At 43.2% G+C, this 22,890-nt stretch overlaps 1 protein-coding gene and 1 long non-coding RNA gene across 2 annotated transcripts in view; one reads left to right on the plus strand and one right to left on the minus strand.

The window, feature by feature from the left end:
- MAP3K20 (mitogen-activated protein kinase kinase kinase 20) overlaps positions 1-21,740 on the plus strand; it is an 88,644-nt gene extending 66,904 nt beyond the window's left edge. The window contains exons 14-20 of the mRNA XM_068195899.1: positions 44-183; positions 1,348-1,410; positions 2,424-2,516; positions 13,563-13,679; positions 15,226-15,300; positions 16,336-16,486; positions 20,789-21,740. Of these exons, the coding sequence (XP_068052000.1) occupies positions 44-183; positions 1,348-1,410; positions 2,424-2,516; positions 13,563-13,679; positions 15,226-15,300; positions 16,336-16,486; positions 20,789-21,468 (1,319 nt within the window). The 3' untranslated portion in view covers positions 21,469-21,740. The remainder of the gene's footprint in view (positions 1-43; positions 184-1,347; positions 1,411-2,423; positions 2,517-13,562; positions 13,680-15,225; positions 15,301-16,335; positions 16,487-20,788) is intronic.
- LOC137477155 (uncharacterized) lies at positions 177-21,029 on the minus strand. Its single transcript, XR_011000828.1, has 2 exons — positions 20,902-21,029; positions 177-513 (listed from the first exon to the last, which is right to left on the minus strand). It is a non-coding gene; the product is annotated as an uncharacterized lncRNA (long non-coding RNA).
- Positions 21,741-22,890: the final 1,150 nt, after the last annotated feature.

A 22,890-nucleotide genomic window follows, 5' to 3' on the forward strand; every position in this document is an offset into this window, starting at 1 on the left:
CAAAGTGCCATGTGGATTTCTGAATAACCTCTTTTATCTTAAGGCGATACTTCTGGTGAAATGAGTGTCTATGCTAGCTTGTTTAAGGAACATCATATCACTGGGAAGCAATTGCTTCTTCTAGAAGAAGAGGATTTAAAGGACATGGGAATTGTTTCCAGAGGACACATCATCCATTTAAAGGTATTATCAGCATATATTGAATGTTGCAGTAGGTTATAGTGTGAGTATTACAGAGTCTATGGAGTTTCAGTAGTTAGCAACAAAAAAAGTTACAAAGCTAAATAGAGAACATATTTGGTATCTTAAATAAACAGTTAAAACTTCATATGGATCTAGAACTCAAAGCAACCTGAGCATTTTATGAGACATGAAAATGTGCTGTGCTCTTTATACTCCTCTGTAGTTCTTATTTTTCTTGTGAGCTGGATGGCAGTACTGCTGCAGCTTCACCTACAAGGGCCATTCTCCCAGCAGAAAAGCTTGGGAATCTTCAGAGAGAACTCTCCTTAGCTGAAGGAGAAACAGGTACAAAACAGTTATTTGAACTGAAATCTCAGCTTCTCAACTTCACATCTCATTTATAGCGTAAAGCATATTTAGACTAACAAAACTCAGTTGGACAACTTCAAAGCTGATTGGCAGACAGGTTTCTTTGCTCTTAGAACTTTGCTTTTAAACAGTGTTTTAAATGTCTAATGTTTGTAATGAGTTAAGAAAATCACGTTCTGGAAAATGCGATCATGACAGCAGTAATGGTATTAATACTGTAGCCACAGGAGAGAGTTTTCTGGCAGTCAGCTTTGGAAAAGGGATTCTATAAAAGCAGCATCTACAATTCTGTTGGGTCTCAATCATTTTAAATCCCAATTTGCTAGTAAAGAGATACTTGTATTGTAATTGCTAGTCCTGCAAATTTAGCTTTGTAAGTCACGCAGATTTATTCCCCTTTTGCTCATCAGCCATTTTTTCCATGCCCACACACCATTAGTGATATATTTAATTTACATCCCTACAGGGAAAAATATTGAAACTTAATAAAGTCAGTAATGTCCAAAATGAAAGATCTCAGCTTCCTGGATTGCTTTGAGCATAAATAAAAACAACAAAACCAAGCCCCCTGAACATCTCTTTTTCTGATTAAGCAGATCTGATTCTGAACACAAACCAGGGCCAATCTACCACAACAGTTTCCAGAACAGGGCTATATTTTAAACTCTTCTCACATGCCCTAATGTGTCCACAGTGGAAAACAGGGCTTGTGGGGTTGTGCTGTTTTTCATGCTGGTATTTGCAGGATGAGATACTAAATAACTCCCATCTGGTTTTGTTGATTTTTTTTTCTAGACTGCTATCGAGAAGTTAACCCATGACTATCTAAATCTATTTCATTTTCCACCATTAATTAAGGCAAGTCTCACTGTTGATATAAGACGTGCTTCTCGTGCTGGTATGAATTTTTCACTGCTCTCATGTCTCAACTTTCCCCCATTCAGGGGAGGGCAAGGTTGCAGTTTCTACAGAGGGTTGTAACAAATGTGGAGAGTCAACAGCAGCAATGGGTCACATCAGAACAAATAATAGGATAATAGAAATTGTTTTCAAGGAAGTTCAAAGTTTGTATCATGGAACTGGTAGAATTAAATTAAATGACAACTGGTTGCAATTTGCTGTCATTAATTAGAAACTACTTTGAAGAGCCATTCCTCCAAACTGCTGCCACCGACTGGTCACCGCTGAAGAACAGCAGATCCCTGGCCCAGAATAACGCCATCATTCCCCAGTGTGCTAATGTTATAGGAGAGAAGGATGATAGTGTCTTGCCACCCTTACGTTAACCAATTAGTTTTCTGATAATCAGTAATAAGACCCATGCAAAAGGAAGAGAGTGTTTGGGAACTTTGGTGTAGCTAAAGCAGATATTTGCCTTATTTAATTCAGTAAGCTAACCAAGGAATTCTAGACCCCAAATCCTGAAGTAGCTTTTTTAGTTATAATTTATTGCACAGTGATAGAGTGGAAATCCATGTAAAGCAAATTTGCATATAGCAAAACTCTGTTCCCTGGAGGGGAAAATGAAAGTCAGAGCATTGCTTTGCTCTGCCAGCTGCAACTCCAATGGCAGAGGCTGTCACAATGCTCACAGGGACACCACACTGTGCCAGAGCAGCTCAGCCAGGAGCAAAAAGTGTGCAGCATCTCCCAGTTGCCATCCACTACCAGCCCTAAACCCATACAGAAGCCTTTGCCCCTCTTGGAGTATGATATCTCCTTTCTGCTGCCTGCCAGACTTGTAACACCTGAAAGGCAAATCCTTTCTGCCACCATAGGGTGTGCTCTTGTCTCCCAGCAGGTTGTGGTAGATGTGAATTCTCACCTTTGCCTGTTTTTTTTTTTTAATTTTTTTTTTTTATTTTTGGCAGGATTCTGCAGGTGGAGCTGAAGAAAGCATAGAGAAAGTAGTGAATCTTGAACTTGTTTTTGGTTATCACTTGAAGCCGGGAAATGGTCCAAAGGTAAGCTGGGAATGCTAGATCAGTTGGTTTGGTTAAGAGTCCCTATCCAGAGGGTCCAGTATCTTCTGGACACAAAAGATAAATCTGCATGAGAATACACTTGTTTTGGAAATTGCTGCCTGAATGTCAAGGTGGTAAATGGGGCTGCATCAGTGATGAGGAACTATCCCCAGTACAGGCAAGGAAGAAAAGAGTGGCACAGAAAGATTTGGCTGAAAGCTTTTGTTTCCTTGTGAACTGTTTTTTAAATTGCAATTTTTGTAATTTGGGATTTCATTTTGTTCCTTTTATCCCAATAAGTGTGAGATGGTAATCCATTTATTCAAAAAAACCCCACTGACAGTTGAGCAGTGGCATATGCCTGGTGTTGGTGGGCAGACTTCCTTTTCTCACAGCAGAAAGGAGATACTGTTTTATTCAACCAAGAGGAGTTTGGAAAATACATGGTATGCATGGCTGCTGGCTGGGCAGGACTGGTCCTGGTGGAGACTCTGTGCCCTTATGATACTGGGGAAGGAGGGAGGGGTAGTTGCAGCACATTGCACAAAACTGCTGTGCTCCAGCAATTGCCAGTGTGCCACATCCTAATCAATCCTCAGCTCCAAGCCGAGCTGGTTCAAGGATCTCTCATTACACTCTGTGTAACTGGAGTGTTGATGACTCCAAATGTTCCAGCAAAGGATTTCTACCACATTGTTTTTTCTCAAGAGTGAGGTTTGTCCCATGCTTTTTGTTTGCTTTGTCCAGCTTGCCATGGACTCTGAATTCAGGGGTTTTAGAATTAATCATCTATGTGGAAATGGTGTGCAAAGCATTTCTGAGCTAGAGTCAGGGGTTGTGACAGCAGGATTTGTTTCCTTTTGTATTTGATAAATCTGCATTGTGTGTCCACCCTAAACTTGTGGGAGGCTGACTTTCATCTTGTGTTATCTGGCTGTTTTGCTTTCAGGGCATATTGTTTGCAGAAGTCTCTTGATTTCTGTACTTGGTGGTGCTTGCAGAGAAATCATTTAGGTTTGAACTTAGTAGGAACTTGTACTCATACTGAAATAATTTTATCAATTTGAAAAAGCTTTTTGTCTGGAGATTTCCTTTTTTAGTTTGTTTCTTTTATCCTGAGTACTTCTTTTTCCTATAAAAATCTTCTTTATCTCTATGTGAATTACTTAGACTGTCTCAGTGTTCTTGAATGCATGTTGCTTATGCAGCTGTACAGCTGCTTTTTTGTAGGTGTGCTTTTTTCTCTCCCATGTGCAACTAACTCTTGAAGGAACTAAAAGGCCATGAAAAAACTCATATCTCCCTTCCATTTCCAATATGGGCTGTGAGCCATAGTGCAGGGAGTTGGGCAACCAACCGCAGGAAGGAACAAGAGAAGGAGCAAATAGACCTCTGAGCACTGGAGAGAAATTAATGTTGTACTAATGCCTCCTTAAGTTTGAAGATGAGTAGATGTTTTAGCCATGACAGCAAAATGTGCAAATGAGACTGTATGCAAAACCTATGGGACAGAAGCTGAATTGTTATGAGAGCGCAGAGTTAGTTCAATGGGCCTGTGTAGTGTTGACATAACCTCTCCAGGCTTCTGACAACCTTTTTTATTTGGTCTTGCCTTCCCTGTGAGCTCCTAATTGGTCCTGTCTGCTCTGTGTGCTGTTGGGCCCTTCTCTAAGAAAGCCATTCCCTCTCAAACTGTAGTTGCATGCCAGGCATGCCTTCCCTGTCAGCTGCCCTGCTGCAGTACCCCGTGTGCTTAGTGATGCCATTCCAGGGAATGCACAATTTGTCACCTGAATATGTCTGGGCTGGAAACATCTGTCTGAGATGTGCACATTAACTTGTACCTGCCTTTAAAGATGTTGCAGCAGAGCCAGTTTGAAAAAGTGAACTGGAAGGAGCAGATTGTTTGAGTTTTTGGGCAGGGCGCTAGGGCCAACATGGGCAAGTAATTTGCATTAAACATAACATTAACAGACTGGTGTGGTACAAACTGTATAGGAAATTTGGCTGGCTTGCTTCTTTGAAAACCCCTGCATACAATCTTCTGCCTCCCCTAGAGTCTGCTTTGAGCCACCTACTGCTGCCATCTAGATTTGTTCCAAAATGAACTGGGAAAAGGGTGAAAACCAGGATTGAAGGGTTTAAACTTCTTTTATTGTCCCATTTTTATAAAAGAGTGGTGCCTGTTCCTGTAAAACTGGGTCAGCAGAAGCACTTGGGATCATACCTTCCACCATCTTTATAGCTAAAAAGCTGGCCTACATCAGTTTAAAAATAAATTTCTCAAAGGAACTTTACCCTAATCAGTCTCTATAACCAGCTGCCTAACTAAGAAGCATTTCTCCTGTTTTAATAATGAGGAAAAAGAGGCAATAAGCTCAAATCTGGGTTACATTGAGCATGTGTGTTCCCTGGGTGATGTGTTGGCTGCTAGACTTGTGTACAGCGAGAGAGGTTATTAGGCTCAGTTGGGAGGTGGTACAGTGCAGCAGGAAGGGCTCTGTAAGGAGAACAGGTCATGCTGGGAGGTTTTACACCAGGCTGGCTGTGTGCTGGTCTCTGAGCCAACTTTCCTTTAGTTATTGTAATGCATCATCTGGTGCAGTTGCACCTGGAACCAAACCATCCATGTCACTGGAGGTGGCTCTGCCCAAGCATGGGACAGGATGGACACATAGGACAAAAGCCTCCTGGTCCAAACAAAAGCTGTGGAGTGCATCATGACATACAGCAATACCACCAGATATAAAAGTGCTGAAGAAGCTGGTCCAGGACTCAGAAACCATTTCAGGGGTGCCAGTTAATTCGGATGTGTTTGGCTGGTAAAAGCACAGCAACATCTGTGGTGTGAAGATGGTTCCTCAAGGCACAGGTGTCCTCTCCTGGGCACTGCACCGTGCCCCATCAGTACAGCCAGCACCTTTCTTCATCAGCAGGCAGAGGGCCTTAGGAATGGCTGTGCCTTTTAGCAAGGATCCTGCTGGATATGCTTCAGGACAGCATTTGAATGTTCAGCCTTTTCTGTATGCTGAATGAAACATTGACTTCCCAATAAACAGCTTTACCATCCCCATATTTTTTATCTAATTTAAACTGCATCTTGTAGTGGGATTATGTTGGTTTCCACCAGCTGACAGATGCAGTCATTTGATTACAGTTTCCTTCCTTTTTTTAGCTGCATCTTTGGAGGCGATAAAAGCTCAGTTGACCTTTGTGCTCTCTGAATGCATCAGGAGTGAGCACTGCAAAGCTAACCTGGTTTTTAGAGGTTTTTTCCCCAACTCTTGTAGTTCAAGTTATGTGGTTACTTCCATTCACTGCCTTTTCATGACCTTTCTGTACACAGTTCCCAATGAGCTGAAAGGTGATAGATTTAGACTTTTTTTCCCCCACAAATAAAAAAAAAAAAAAAACAGGGGACCACCAATTAACTCCAAGACAGAGAGTAAAACAACAAACCCTGGCAGTTGTGGCTTGAGCTGATTTGCAGGACTGCAGGGGGAATTTTCAATGGCTTTCTCATCCTAGATGGCTCATTAAAATTTCCCAATCAGGGAAAGATGCCTGAGCTATGTCGGCTCCACACTGATGAATCACCAAACCCCTCGAGAAGGATGCCTTACAGTCTTTTTGCCTTCTATTGATGCATTCTTTAGTTTTGGTCCTCAGAAGGGCAGATTGCACTATGCCATTGAATGTTTTCATTTTTACCGAGAGTGGCACAATTTGACCTATATCCAAACACAAAGCCTTGAAGTTGGTTCACCATTTCGCCTGATTTTTCCCCACTTACCTCTCCCTCCATTTGACAAGGTAAGGAGCAGAGCCTCTTCAAAGCCATCTGCTAACTGTGTGAACTATTTTCTAGCCTTGAATATCCAAACTGAGATCTATTTTAATGCTATTATTTAAATGTGTAGTGGCAAAGGTAATATACTATTAAGGCTACTTTAAAGTGACATTGTGACCAACTCTTCAGGTGGAGAAGCCCAGGCCAGCAAAATGCAGGAAGTACAAGAAAAATCAGTACTGAAATAGTTGTAACTGGAATGCAGTTTTACAAATGCTTGAGACCATTTCTGCTGCTTGTTCCTCCCCACCCTCCCACTATATCAACGCTCATAAATTCTTTCTTTACTTTATTAAAAATAAAGGAAGAGCTAAAGCATAACATTTGAAACTTCAGTTCTACAGTTTTTTGGTCATTTATATTCTCCATTCTTTGTAGGTATTTTAACCCACTTCACTAAGTAAAAATGGAGGAAGAATTGGTTTTATCTAATCCTTCCTTTGCAAAGTAATCACAGGTACCTTGACATTCTAACATGGGGTTATTTGTCCTTATCTCAAAACCTCATATTCTAAATCCTCCCTCGTAAATTCCATGTCAAAGCACAATGCTTTCAGTACTAAAGACTAATAGTTAATGCAAGAATCAGAGTAGCTGTGTTCATGTGCTATTTTCATAGATTTATTCCTATTCTAACAAGTAGTCAGTGAGGGGACACAAAAAATAACCTAAGCTGTAAAATAAAATCACAGCCACATTAAAATATTGCCACCACCATTAAGAACAGAATAATGTAGTCTGCTAAAAAGGTGGATCAGTGCAGGTGATCTGAGCTCCTGGTATTTTCTTCCAAAGACTCTTTTCAGGACGATGTATTGTTTTTGCATGAGGTGGAGCTGGTATAACTCCCATCATCTCCACTGGGATTGCTCCAGCTGTAGCATCCATGTATAACTGAAATCAGACTCAAGCCAAGACCTTTAAAAATCCTTGTGTAGACAGTGCTAGACCAGGGATTCCTATTAGAAATTATTCCATAGCCCTGAAGAGACGTAGACTTTTCAGGTAGGTATTTTGTTCACTTGACTTTCTAGACTTTTTAATCCAGCCATTTCTTTTTATATCTTGGCCACTGAATTAACTTGCTGCCTTCCACACATTATCTCTCAAGCACAGCCTCGTACAGATAGGTCTGCAGAAGTACAGACAGGTTCCCAGTGACCTATAGGCTTGGCATGTGCTATCCAGACAAAAGCCTGGAAGAGAAGCCTTTGTTCCCAGCAGAACCGTGGCCCTGCCATGCCTTTCCCGAGCTCCTGAGCGCCCTTGTTCCCTCAGCTGATGTCCTGCAGAGCTGCAAGTCCCAGTGTGTGAGCAGTCACTCCACGTGCTGCAGTGTGGACATGGTGTCTGCGTGGCTCCAGCACGTTGTCCCACGAGTGGTCCACAGGAAATGGCGCCACTGGAGGATGCTGCAGGAGGGCATCCGTGCAGCCCTCAGGGAAGGGACTCGTTTTTCCTGCTTCCACCTTTGCCATCCTGTTGTTGTAAGCAGGCTGCTCATGTGGATGATGCCTGCGACTGCAACACCCCCGTTTGCTTCTGACCACTTGGCAGGGGCAGCTTTTGGTAAATGCTGGGGTATCACTGAGCTCTTGCCGTGCCTGCTGCAAGCCCCTGTTCTCGGGGCACACACAGCGGTGCCTGGTATTTACCATTATGTGCCCCTGTGTTGTGCACAGAGCTCCACAGCACTGGATGTTAAAGAAGGGTGCTGCCAGGGGACAGATATTTTTGGTAGTGCTGGCTGCTCGGTGTAACTGTTAAGGGGCCTCATGCTTCTCCAGGCGAAGCTGCAGCCAGTCAGTGCCTGTTGCCTTGCAGAGGAGTAAGGGCTCCAGCTTGGAGGAGGCACCCAGGCAACTGATAACATAAATATATCTTCCTCTTGCTTTATTTCTGTACATTTTAAGACCATCTCTCTTGCAAGGCCTCCCCTCCGCCCCTCTTTTTTTCTGCCTGCACAGCTGAAACAAAACCAGCAGTGGAGCCACCTTCTCTTGCTGGAGCCTGGCTGGCAGCAGCCTGCCCTGACCTGAGACACCAGCCATTGTTAAGGGTATAACACATTTACATATTTTGCAATAAAACATCAGTTATTTGCATTACTGTGTCAAGTTTTATTTGATTCTTTCACCTAAAAATGACTCATTTTCCTTTCTTGTATTTTAAAAACCAACTACTCTAAGCTTGTTTGAGAATAATCAAAAATTGCCCATTTAGCTAGAAGTCATTTTCTTTTCAAAAGGCAAATGTTATTTAATCTTTCAGCTGTTCATTGTGCCATCATAAATACTTTCTTTTCAGCACAGTTGTGGGGACTGAAATGAGCCCACTAATTGCCTCCCATTTCGACTGACATGTGGTGGTTTAGTGGAAAGAGAACACAGCGGGGAGAAGGAAATAGGAGGCTGAGAAAATGAGAGCTAATTATTTTCACTGCCTCATGTCAGGCTCTGTGTCAGCCTTGTTTTTACAAACTGGAAGGTTTAGCACTAAATAAAACAAACTGGCGTCATGTTTTTATATACTGGCAGTGTCATGGAAGCAGCTGCACATCTCAAAGACAATATAATGCCTGCATTCGCATGGACACCATCTGACAGCCACTGTGAGCCACTGCTAATGAGGATATCACAGTGGTGCCAAGTGAAAGGTGCTGAATTATGTATGATTCTTCATCAGTGCAGCAATAGTCCTGTACATCATTATGAGACATTGTTTTGCTGAAGAGATTAAAACATTCTTAGTTCCAGACCCTGCAACCTATACATGCTACAAGAGGTTATTAATGGAATTTTTAGGGAGAGTTTCTTGTGGATTTCTTTTTGGTTAAAAATATCTCATGGGACAAAGCTGTGGTGGGTCATGACACTATACATATAAAGAAGAGAAGCAAATTAACCATAATTGTGTTATCTTCCTTTAAATCCAGTATAATAAAATATAGTGTAGCAGGGTGATACATAATGATAAATAACCCAAGTGCTGTCACTAGATGTTCAACTCTAATGCCTTTAAAACAGCAGGTTTCAGCAGCTGAGATAGATAATAGCAAAAAATGTAAAGGAGCTTCTGGGGACCTAAATCATCAACATGCTACTACTTTTAGTATCAGCATGGCCAACATTTTTTTTCTTATTTGTTTCATCTTGCATTACATCTTACTTTTCTTCTAATATCCAGTTATCTGCTACACTGCTATTTCCATTTTTATTTCAATCTTTTAAAAACCAAAAAAGTTTATTGCAACCACTGATTTTAAAATAAATCCTTGATTTGGGCCCCCTTGAAAAATGAAGTGCCTCCCTAGCAAAGGTTTTAAGCTGTTGTTGCAGGATATGTGTTTGCTGTTTAGAGCATGTGCCTGATCTTTTTCATTTCCTTTTCAGGTTTTTTTTTGCAGACATAAACGCATATGGGGTTAGAGGATTATTGTCACCACAGTAAGCTGGAGACTTAATTTTTAAAGTGTTCTTACTTTCTGTTTCAAAGCTGAGAAGAAGCAGATCAAATACATGTCTGATTTTCTTTTATTTTCTACAGTAATTTTCAGAGGCTGTTGATTTATTGGCTTTGTCAAAGTGTTATTTGGAAATGTTTTTGCTCAAAGTTTTGTAGGTTGTGCCTTTCAGTTCTGAAACTAGATAATTTTTTAAAACAAAAAGCTGAAATTGTTTTATTTAGATCAAAATCAAGCAGTTAGATATTGGGAGGTATTTTAATGCTTGAATGACAAGATATCCAAGGAAGTCTCTTTGAAGGACTTGTGTAAGCGTATCTATCAACGTGACACTTTGAACAAGCCATTTCCATATTATTTTCCCACATATGCCTGGCACTAAATGTAGTTTTGATCTAAGAAGTCATATGGTTACAGTTTATCAAAGAATTGAAATTCATATACTTGGTTTTTCTAGCCAAATTTTTGCTTAATGATCATCTCCTATTATAAGAAATTGGAACTCCATTGGAAAACAGGGAAATATGTCCCTTTCTTTCTGCAGCAAACAAATCTTGCATTATTTACTGTGTGGTTGAATGGAATGGTTACTAGGTTTGTAAGACAAGTTGCCACCTACTTATCTTAGGTATTTGCTAAGTGCATTGATTCTAAAGTCACCTACTTGCTGCCTTTTCTATTTCCTTCCTTCCTCTCTTCCTTCCTTCCTCTCTTCCTCCTTTCCTTTCCTTTCCTTTCCTTTCCTTTCCTTTCCTTTCCTTTCCTTTCCTTTCCTTTCCTTTCCTTTCCTTTCCTTTCCTTTCCCTTTCCCTTTCCCTTTCCCTTTCCCTTTCCCTTTCCCTTTCCCTTTCCCTTTCCCTTTCCCTTTCCCTTTCCCTTTCCCTTTCCCTTTCCCTTTCCCTTTCCCTTTCCCTTTCCCTTTCCCTTTCCCTTTCCCTTTCCCTTTCCCTTTCCCTTTCCCTTTCCCTTTCCCTTTCCCTTTCCCTTTCCCTTTCCTTTCCTTTCCTTTCCCTTTCCTTTCCTTTCCTTTCCTTTCCCTTTCCTCCTTCCCTTCCCTCTTCCCCCTTCCCCCTTCCTTTTTTCTCCCAATGTCCCCTTGCCTCTCACTCTCCTCATCTGCTCCTTCTCTCTCTCTCATTCTCTCTTTCCCCTTTACAGTAATGGTTTTCTAATAGCACAAAATTAAAACATTTCCACATAAACTGAGACATGTATTTTTGAGGGACCAGAGCGAGTATCCTAATATGGCATCTTGCCCTCTTGGTATCTGCACAGTGTTGTTGGAGAGGGCTCCAAGGAGGACCAAATGTTTGGGGACTGGATTTGAGGGACAGGAGAGTGTGTGTTTCTCTGAAGGTGCAGTTCAGAGCTGGGGAAGGCAGTGTTTGTGCAGGCCTCGGGCATCCACCCCTGCATGGGGCAGTTTGATCCATGACGGCATGGAGAGGGATCCTGCCTGTGCAGCCGATCTGGCAAGGGGACGGGCAGTGGCAGTGCCCACCCCCTGCCACACCCTGGGTGTACATAGCTTTTCTCTAGAGGTGGTTGGTTGATTTATTTTGTTAATTAAAATGAGATCATATTTGTCAGATCTAGTGTGCAGGGAAATGTGAGTGCACAGCACAAAATCCTGAGTCAGGAGGGCATGGGAGCCCTGCCACAAGGTGCAGCTCTAGCTCTCAAGTGCTTGGCACTGGTATTACTCAGAGATGGCAGGAGATGCACTGAACTAACTGGAGGATAGTACTATATGTTGATATTTTTTTCTTTTCTTAGCACAGGTGTTTTTGTAAAACTTACAAATGTCGTCAAGCATCTTGTCTCTAACCTCAGGTTTGATTTGCACTAGTATGAATTTCTGCAAAAAAGTCTGGCAACAAGAACGTTGGGCAGGGAGAGGAGCAGAGTTCAAGAGATGAGGAGGAGTCAGAGACAACTCACTTTGTCATTGCTGTTCTGTTTCAAAGCACGTGCCCTCCTCATGTCAGAGCCGGTGCACAGTGCTGAACCTGTCTGGGACAGGACAGGCATTACCCTCAGTTAGCTCACAAATGGAAAACAGGACAGAAAAGAGACGTGCGGAGATACAGTCTGTGATTAGGAAATGGGGGCACAGGGTGACTTCAGCACCTGAGCAGGTTGCACAGGATGCCAGTAGCAGAACTGGAAACTGAACTTGGTGCCTCTGAGTCTTGGTTGGTGCCCTGACCACTGAACTGCAGTTCCCACTCAAACTCACACCAGGGCAGTGCAAAAACCAACTCACATGGCCTCTCTGCTTGTAAAGTGTGGAAGCTTTCAAAGCAGACAGATGGACACACAGGTCCAAATGCTGTCATAAACATAATTTCTTGTTGCAGTTCAGAAATGATTATATTTCAGTTTTCTTTTAATTTGTAATTGCCATTTCAATGCGTGATGGAAAGCTTTGAGCCTTCTGAGGGCTGAGCTCCTACATTGCACTTACGAGAGACGCACGTGCAAACACCACAGATAATCACCTGTGCGAACGGGTGCTTTTTAGGCTGTTGTACATTTGTCTGTGCAAATAACTGCTTAAACAAGCCCGTGGCCCTAAGTGTCCATCTGTGTCCCCAATGAAAGTTTTGGCATTTTCTGAGCAAAACCAAGGTGAAGACTGCTTCCTGCAATCACTGAGCCCACACCTGCCTTACAGGTGGCATGTGGCAGACACAGAGCCCTGAACCCCTGGCATGTCTGGAGGAGCTTCTGTCTTTGTGAAGGGAAGATTCCATCCTTCCTGTATGGAAGTGGAGACACTCTGCTTCAGTGGCAGAGTGGTCCTTCAGGAGATTGATTTTTGGAGGAGCTCAGTGCACAGCACAGTACCTCATCCCCAAAGCACCTGTCAGGCAGACCAGCAAATGTTGGCTGGTTTGCATCATGGACAGGCAGTCTCTGGTCCCCAGTGGGAGCCTCCCTGGCCACAGACACAAACCCCAGCTCCAGCACTCAGTGCATGTGGGATGTCCTGCAGGATGCTGCCAGTTGTCACTGTTCAGCTCAGGGGATTGTTTAAGGATACCTTTTATTGCTGTGGTTTATTAGACTAGCTGGGATTATTTTCTTAGCTGAGCTTCTTTATAGTTAATAATGCAGTTGGAGGCAAGCAGAAGTTGAGGATGCTCAGTGCCTCGCTGGGCTCTTGGTATCTGAAATAACTGAGCAGTAATAACAAGCTCATCCTTTTGCCCATTATTTGAGTGATTTTCTTGAAGGTGTTGCACAGGCTTTGATTGTTTATTCCTGGGTTCACCGGGATGATGTCCTTGTGCATGGCTGCCAGCTCTGACTGTGACCCCAAGTGATAGCTCCCATTACTGCACTATCCCTCCACTGCCCTGGGGTGTGCAGAGCTCCCAAGCCACATGCTCCAGCAGGCTGTCTGTCCAGGTGAGGCCATTCAGGGACACCACACCTCAGAAGACATCCAGACCTGTCAAGGTGGCAGCTACCTCGCAGGGTGAGCTGAGAGAAGAGGGAACAAGAAGACTGAAAATTTTCCATTATCAACACTGTACTGCAAACATGTATAAAATATGTATATGTCCCTTAACTTTCTTGCTGGGTTATTTTTTCCCTTCATACATTGAGGATTAGATTTCAGGTTCTTTCAGCTTTCAGTTTTGTTTCATTTTGGGTTTTGTTGTTGGGTTTTCTTTTCCTATTTGTATTCTAACAATCCAGCATTCTTTTTTTTTATTATTCATAGGATTGTAAATGGAAAATGTACATGGAGATGGACGGGGATGAAATTGCAATAACCTACATAAAAGATGTGACATTCAACACTAACCTACCTGATGTAGAGATTTTAAAGATGACAAAGGTATTTACAGCCTTAAAGCTTTCACGAATTCACAGATCTCAAACAAAGACATTAAAATACCACAGCAGTCGACTTTTGTGCTTGCAAAACCTCAATCTCTTGACAGCTTTTAAATAAAATGCACATTTTAAATAGAATTGTATCAAAATAGGAGTTAGGTATTTTGATTCTCCTTTAAGCTGACAATAATGTTTACAATAGATAAATAAGAGAAGGAACTAATTTATATTTTCTTGTTTTAATTCCATGTTATATACCCTGAATTTATTGCCGCTTTTAATGAAAAGAATGTTCCAAAAATTACTTTACTTTTCAAGAGAAGAAACCAATTTAAATGTTCCAGAAACCTCATGTGATTTGTCTGGGGGTTTTGTCAGGTTTTTTTCTCTCTTTCTTTTTTTTTTTTTTTTTTCATGGTTTTAGAACTTTTATCTGGTTCTAAAACTCTCCCTTTCATGCACCAGTGGATTGCAAAGACTGAAACCCATTGCAGACAGTACAGCACTGAACATCTGCAATTCTTTGTCACTGAGCATTTTACCCTGTGTCAGAACCTCCCTGTAAATATTTACCAGTAAGCATTTAGACTGCTTTTCCCTAAGGAACAGCAGTTTTGTTGATGCAGGGGGCATTTTGTTACCTATTATTTTAATTGTTTGTTTTTATTAATATTCTTCACTTGATAATAGCTAACAAAATAAATTTCTAACTGAAAAAATACACAGCTTGATTGCCAATTAGAATGCTGCTCTAATGTGCACTAGTAAAAACACCCAAACTCTAGAGTGCTTTTAATTGTGAATTTTTGTGGCAAAACTGGGGGGAAACTTTCAGTCTTTTTTTCTAAAGGAAAAAATGAAAAGCAGATTGTCAACAGTCAGAATTTTAAGGAAAATGTGATATAGGTGTATTTGCTAAAAAAGATTCTAATATTTAATTCATGCTAATGCTATTTTTATGATTAGTGATTTCAGGAACAACACTTGTGATTCTTTTTTGCTGTTATTATTAATGCTGTTATTACTATCATTAGTTTTCTGTCTAATTTTAATCTTGGACATTTCAATTTTTCATTTAAAAAAGGCATGAAGTTAAATAAGCTAACATCTAGATACAGTAACATTAACTTTTCACATACTTCAACATTTTTATATTTGTCAAGAAATATCTTTGAGAATCTCTAGATATTTGTTCTTACTTTGAGAATCTCTAGATATTTGTTCTTGCTTTCCTCTGTAAATCTAGCAGAAGCAAAAGTGTACACGCACAAAATGGGAAAAGGTTCATGGCCCCCTGAAAATATTCCATTTTGTCTCACTGCTGTGTGTTATGTATGGAAATCTCCTCTCAGTTTCCTTTTGTAAACCAGGAAGTAAATATTTCAAAAAGATATTGCTTTGACTCACAGAATTTTAAGGAAAGTATTGATGTTAAGAATACAGGAATGAATGAGAAGAGGCAAAGGTTGTAAATCCCTTTTGGGTGATTTAGAAGCAAGTCGGGAGATGAAGAGCACCTTATAAAACTCCCACCATGTTTTTTGCAGCCACCGTTTGTAATGGAGAAATGGATTGTGGGCATAGAAGAGCACCAGTCTGTAGAATGTGTTGTTACGTATGAGGTAAGCTCTAAGAAACAGATAAAATAGTTTATCCAAGACAAAACCTACACAGGAGGTGTGGAAATAACATCCTCTGGCTTTGTTATATCCTATAATCAAGTTCTCAGCAGCCTGTAATTAGTTGTAAAATATAAAGTTCAGAGCAAAAGCTGAATGAAGTTTACAGAGACAATGGCCTCAGACTGCTGCCTGGGATGGCTCTTCCTCCCAAGGATGAAAGCTCCTTTTGCTCGAAGTGAAATGGTCAGTGTTGATTGCATTATTTAAAGAGGCTGGTTTTTCTTTTTTCAATGATGTGCTAATTAGGAGAGCAGAGAAGCAACAGAAGAAAAAAAAAAGAGAAATCAAGAATAAGATAAAATAAAATCCAGAATACAATTTGATGTGATAGAAATTAGCTTTGTATAAAAACTTTGCAGTTACTTACAATACTGATTTTATAAAGACTAACTCTGTATGTCAGAAGAAGGTTAATAAATGAGATTCCAGCTCTGTCCTGAACAAGCATTCAGGCAGTGATGAAGCGATGGGGAAATCCCGGAGCCTTGCTTGCTTTTCTCAGAAGTGAAGAAGCAGTTTTCTTTCAGGCTGAAGTTTTTCACAGGAGTTATAGATCCTTAACAGCAAACTTAAGGATACTCCAGGAAAATTTTGTTGGGGGTCCCCCTGCAAAAATACCTGCTTAGTCCTACCTCTTTTAGCAGAAAGCAGTGCACATTTGATGCTCATTAATAGAACTAGTAAAATGTATTTTTGTGTTTTAGAGGAAGGCCTTCAGATCTTTCCTCCGCAGGGTACAAGAACTGAAGCAGTTATTCACTACCACATTTTTAGCATAATCACAAGTACCAGCCAAAATTATCTATAGAGTCTAAAAATATTTGAGAACTAGCTAAGTGGTTTTGCAAAACAGGCTCTATATTGAAATAACTGCTGCCGCCCAGGCACTAGTGGAAGTTCCCTCATAGGCGAGCTTCATGTGTTGTGAGTTGTTTGTTGTTACATCCTCACGCTTGTTGTGTCCTTCCTGAGCAGAGTGATGTTAGAGCTCCCAAAAGCACGAGGCACATCCAAGCTATCTGCTGGAGCAAGTTGAAAGCGCAGGATGAGGTTGAGGCAGTACAGCTCTTGATACAGACCTCACTCCCCAATTCGGAGGGGAATTCACGGAGCAGATCTGACTCGGGTAAGTCAACACATGTGAACTTTATTGCTGACATGGGCAGGGCATATATGGGGAGAACAGCAAAAAGTCAATGCACGTCAATCACCCAGCTTGGTGTCACCTGCAGGTGTGCTGAGGGTGCACTTGATCCCTCTGTATGTCAGTGATGAAGATAATAAATAACACTGGTCCAATACGGACCCCTCGGGGACACCACTTGTCACTGATGTACACCAGGACTCTGAGCTGCTGACCTCTGGATGCAGCCAGTCAACCAATTCCTTATCCTAGCAGTCCACCCATCAAATCCATCTCTGTCCAGTTTAGAGAGAAGGGTGCTGGGGGAGATCATGTCAAAGGCTTTACAGAAGTCCAGATAAATGACATCTGTAGCTCTTCCCTTGTCCACTGATGTTAAGATCAGGAAGCATTTTGCTCCCCCAGTCCTCATCCTGCTGCTGTCCATTGACTTGATAGGTGTGGGAAGAGAGGCTGACATTGAAGATTGAGATGAAGTCTTCTCCCCACCTGTTGTTACCAGTTTTCCAGTGCTGTTTATCAGGGGGGTGCACCTTCTTTGAACTTCTTATTTTGTTAACATAGCCAAAACCCTTCTTGTTATTCTTTGCATCCCTTGCCAGGCTCAGTTTCAGCTTTGTTTTGCCCTTCCTCACTCCATCCCTGTACAACCAAACTTCATGTCTATACTCTTCCCAGGCTACCTGTCCTTGTTTCCACTTCCCGTGCATTTGCTTTTTTCCTCTTACTTTTACCAGCACTTCCCTAGACAGACACACCTGTTTCTTGCCTTCTTTGCCCAGTTTCTTGCTCCTGGAGAGCTCTTGCACTCTATGGAAGACTTCCTTAAAGATCTGTCAGCTCTATTCCACTCCCTTGTCCCCAGGGGATCCTTTTAACTATGTCCTTGAGGAGCTGGAAGTCTGTTTTCCTAAAATTCATGAGCCTAACTACCTGACCCATGTCCCTCAGGACTGCAAACACTACCAAAAAAATGCATGATCATTGCAGCACAGGCTGCCTCCAGTCTTGATGTCCCTGATTAACTTGCTTACATTGGTGGCCATCAGATCCATTTTTCCTCCAGGTAGAGCTGCCTGTTACCTGTCTCTGAAGGGTAAGGGGGATGCCTGTATGCTCCTATAGGAAGCAGGATGGAAGTAGTCCATGATGATAAGCTCACACTCAAATGGAGGGCTTTGGTCAGCTCTTCCCTCCCTCCTTTAGCCACCCAGCACACAGCTTTGCACAGATGTTGTGCTTGGATAAAGGGCATCTCCGGCTAGAGATGCCTGGGTGCTCTTGCTCTGGCCAGTGCTCTTGCAGGGGGACACACATACTGAGGCTGTAGCCTCAGAAACCGCATGTGAGGTGGCAAAAAGTTCCCTGTGTATGATACACTGTTTTGACAGGTACAATACTGCCAGCCTGGCAGACACAAGTGCTCCTGACATTCTGCTCTTCTCTGAGGAATTGTGGAAATCTTCCCACAGCATTCTTCTTCCACAGCTCAGCTTGCCCATTTGAGCCAGCCCTGACTTATCATCGTCTGACTTCTGGAATGGTGTTTGTTACGGCTTCTGGGGCTTAATTGGTTCAGTGAGATAGGTTTAATAATGTAGTGGGCTCTACAATGCAGTTTTCATTTCCTAATACATTTATGCTGCTGACAGATTCACATTCATCTCAGCTGACTTTAGCACAGTTCTGCCTTTAAGACCTGCTGTTGTTTTTGTAAAGATGTTTGTTAGCCAAGCTGTTTTTCTCTTTGAGTTCACAGTGGGACTGCAGAAATGTTTGGGTTGGGACACCTGAGGGGCAGTACAGGAGCTGGAACAAGATACCAGTGAGCAGAAGATGACTTTCTTAATTTTGTACACTACTGGCAACAGTAGAAGAATGGCCCTATGAATTGAGAGGTGCTGGGTTTGGACCACAGACACATATAACACGGGTGTGCTTATTCCTAAGCAATTGTGATCCATTTGCAACACAATTACATTTTATAATGCAAATTAAACCTAGAGCATGTCCTAAAAGATACATCTTTACTCCAGATTAGTTTAGCAGATAGAGGTTACCCTGGTTTTGGGGTGATGAGCCCTGCAGCCATACCAAGTGTGGTGTGTATCTTCACAGGTTGGCTCAGCCGCTGTAAACCGAAATGGTTGCTTTTTTTTCAGTGAGTGATGGGAGAGCTTGTCTGTCCCTTTGGCACACTGGAGGAGTTACATGGAAGCACTAATGTTTTGTCAGCAGCCAATTGAATAGGCACTGTTCAAAGGAGGTGGGTTACCAGCCAGCATGAAAGCTGTGCCTCAGCTCTAGCAAACCTTCTGGCCTGTCTTCTTTACCAGACCACCTATCCCAGGTTTAAAAGACCACCAAATCCAAGCACAAAGGTAAGGGTAATACCTGTCTAATAGGCTAAAATAACTATCTCTGTGGGCTACCACACAGAGCACATAACTCAGTGTACAGAGTTGGTGGCTTAGAGACCATGTGAGGGAGAAGCCTCCCAGACCATGAGAGGCATGAGAAGCCCCTTCTCCCAGCCCCACAGGATACATCCTTGCTGGGCAGCTGGATCCTGGGCTGGCAACTGCTGTTGGCTGTAAAGAGCAAGGACTGAAGAGCCTGAATGGAGCCCCTTGTTCAGGGAGATCAGCACTAGTCCCATAGCACTTATGATGGCCACCTGAGTGTTGATAACAAATGAAGACCCAAACTTGAGTCCTGAGCCTGCTGTTTCTAGGTTTATGAGGTCTGTGATTTACATCCACATCCTTGGTCAGAGTGCACAGGGGAATGGCAAGTGTCTAGCAAGTACATTTTGGCATGCATGTTTCTTTTGAAACCATGACTTTCAAGGACACTAAGAAGCAGAGGAGGCAATTCCCATCTTTCTGTGAAAGAAGGTTCACCTCTAAGTGCAGGTGGAGCTATCTGCTGTGTCAGTGTCATACACACTATGACAGGAAAGACAGTTTCCTTTTGACATACTTGACAATAAGTTGAAGTGATTTAAATCTCTTTGGATTCAAACAAAGTCTGGGGAAAAGAGGAGTGGAAGAGATCATCCATTATGTTTTAACAGGTGAAATCCTAATGAGGACAGAGCTGCTATCCAGCTCCCACAAAACTCCCCATGGTCAATGAAGTGTTCCAGCGAGAGGCAGAGAGGGTTATGCTTTCTTGTTGGAACGATATTAGCAGTCTTTAAGGACAAATAATTCAAATCTCTCTAGAACAAAATTATTTTAGCTGCTCCCCATGGGTCTTTGGCCAGAGCTGTGGCCTCAGATAAGAGGAATTCCTGTTCTCTGCTCTGCCCACAAAGTAGCAAACCAGGCAGCCTTTGCAGTTCAAATGGAAAATTTACAGCTATTGTATTTGCTAAAGGCTTTCATGGAAACCACAGGACTGACTTTCAAAACCACTTCAGTGTGATCTCTGAAAGCTACAACTTTTGTTACAACCCCAGGGCTGTGACAGTAGGTATAGAGGGAACTGTAATACCCGGAGTTGCTCACAGTTAAGCACTGTCTCAGCCAGCCTGGCTGAAGCCTAATGCCTCACTGGCTTTTCCACATACAGAGTCAGTATTCTGCATGAAGCTGGATGCAAAGTAGATTGAATTCTGAATTTCTAGTAGCAACAACAACTGAAGTAGCTCTGCTTTTTATGGTGTATAGCAGTTTGAAAAGAAATTGGAGCCAGAGGAGGTGAATGTGGCTGCTGCAGCTGGGATTTACACTGGCTCTGCACTGCTTCCTCTCTGTGCTGGGCTGTGAACAGCACGACTGTGCCAGATGGGAGAGATGCAGCTGGAAGGCAATGTTGCAGCAGTACTGGTACCTTGGGGTGACCTCTGTGTCAGCCCCAGAGGTCTCCAGGCTCTTTGTAATGCAAGCTGTGGAGAAATCTGCTGAGGCTGCCAAGAGCATCACAGGGCATGTTTAAAACCAGGTTGGGTTCAAATGACCAGAAGGCAATTGGGGATGGGAACCCACCTGAACAGCCAAGTGGATGGCTCAGTAACTGTCTTCTAGTCTAAGCTCCATAATCTGCAGTAGCATCAGAAATGTTTGTATCACTTGCTATTTTAAAAACCCAATATTATGTTCAAGCATAACATTGAACATACTCAAATGTAGGACTATTTGCTGCAAGGCTGGGAGGGGAAGGGTGCTTTAAGGTTCTTCCAAGAGAAACCCCGGTACCTAACCTCACACCTTTGGTAAACCTGAGAGCGGTTTTCCATCGACGCACAGAAAGCTGACTCTGTTTCCATTCCCTTGGCAGGCACTGACAGTCAGTGGATGCAGACACTGCGCATGCAGCAGCTAGCAAAAGCCATTTCTCTCCAGCACGGCCATCCCCACAGCCCGACCACGGTCACGCACTACCTGCCCTACCTGCGCAGCCAGGACTCCTACGCCGCTGCCGTCAGGAGGACACGCGCTCCCGTCACTCAGCAGCTCACATCCATCAGCCACTCGAGGAATTCCTCTCCCCTGTCACACAGTTTGATGAGAAACCTTTCGAACCTGCACTTGAACTCAAAGGGCAGCAGCGCCTCCAGCACAGCCTCTGACACCCCTTCAGAGCGGGACAGGTCTGCCGGCAAAGGCAGGAACGCCTCGCACAGCGCTGCCTCCCGCAGCTCCTCGGACGGGCGGCGCAGCGGGACCAGCTCCCCGGTGCCCCCGCGGCACCCGGGAAGACCCAGCAGGACTTCTTTGCCAGCGGCCCCCCCGGCTTCCCAGCACCGCAGGTACCCCCGCGCCTCTCCGCAGCCCTCGGCCATCCCCGGCATGCCCCCGCAGGGTGACAGCGAGCCCAGGAGGGGCGAAGGGGAGAGCAGAGCCAGCGAGGGCGGGTGGATAAAGGTGCAGCACGCAAGGAAACCCCACAGGCAGGCCGCCGGCAAGCCGGGAAAGGAGAGAGCCAGGGGGAGCTGGCGGGGCCGGAGGATGTTCTGAGAGGAATTTGGCCCTTTATTTAACTGAACGTTCAACCTAGAGAAGATATGCCTGCTCCTATTTAATTTGCTGCACCGAAGCTGGTACCCACCTGCCAGCAGACAGGGAGAACTACCACCTTCCTCCTGTCACTGTCAGCACCAAGGGATTTAATTTGGTTTTCTCCCCTCTGTTTGGCTGCTCGTGTTCTCCTCACCTGACTGGATATCCACTCATTTGCTCAATATTTCAGAAATAAAATCCATAAGGCACAGCCAGGTGCCACAATGAAAGGCTCTCCATTTCATCCTTGGGAGAGTTGTACTGTTACCTCTCTCCTCACCTCACTTTGCTTCTAGATGCTGAGTCCAGCTCTAAGCAGGGTCTTCTCACCCCTTGTCTAGTTTGCTTCTGCCAGGGCTATAGGAAGAGGTATATATTTCAGCATAGTCGGAAGAAAAGGGCCACAAGGACATTTTTCTTCAGGTCCACTTTAGTAGCTTCACTTCTCCACTTTCAGCTTGCCATTCCTTCTCAGGAATTTCTTACTTTGTTCCTTATTAAAAGCCCCGACAATAGCTACCCAAGACCACTGAGCACACTCTGTCACATACACAGTTGTCTTAATCAGAAGGAGAATCAAAAACTAGGCTTTATTCTTTTGGGGAAAAAAATTAAAATAGAGTGAGAAGAAGGCATTGCCTTTATCATAGTTACAACTAACCCCGCTGAGGTCTATGATAATATTTATCCCTGTGCAGCTGGTATTTTTTAATTGAATTTTTAAATGTGGCCAGACTGTGTCGCTTTTGTCTTTCAGTATTCAGGTAGTAAAGACAAGGTCAGCAAAGTTTCTGATTAATGTGGTCTTTAGCTCTGCGGAGAACAAAGACACAGCTTAGACTCAGTTGGCGTCAGAAAGTTTCTTCGTGGCCTTTTCACTCCAAGTTGATTTCACACAATTAAAAAGGAAAAAAAAAAGTTTAGGTTTCACAAGATGCAAGAGAGAAAAAAAGGAAGAAATAGATAAAGGAAGCTGAACCCAAAGCAATGCATGGTACCCTCTGAAAGCCAAGGAACTGTAAGTTAGAGACGCCTTTGAACAGGGTGCTGCACACCACCCATCCCTTGCTGGCACACCAGGTGAGCGATGCCGGCAGAGCTGCTAGCACACCACCCGCTCAGGGTGAGGGGTATCACCACACCCCTGTCACTGGGTGTTCTAAAGGACATGTAAAGTCCCTGCTCCACACAAAGGCCACTCCTGTGGGCACGTGCAGCTCTCCTTCCTCTAATTGCCACCAGCCCCAGTGAGGGCTGAGCCCTGGGGTGAGTTTCCAATACCTACCAGAGTGAACCGGTACGCACATTTCATGAATTCAGGACAGGATCCACCAAAACTAATGGAGCAAGACACATATGACACCAGGTGCCAGGAATTGG

Source organism: Anomalospiza imberbis, chromosome 7 (genome assembly GCF_031753505.1).
Source record: "Anomalospiza imberbis isolate Cuckoo-Finch-1a 21T00152 chromosome 7, ASM3175350v1, whole genome shotgun sequence".
NCBI lineage: Eukaryota > Metazoa > Chordata > Aves > Passeriformes > Viduidae > Anomalospiza > Anomalospiza imberbis.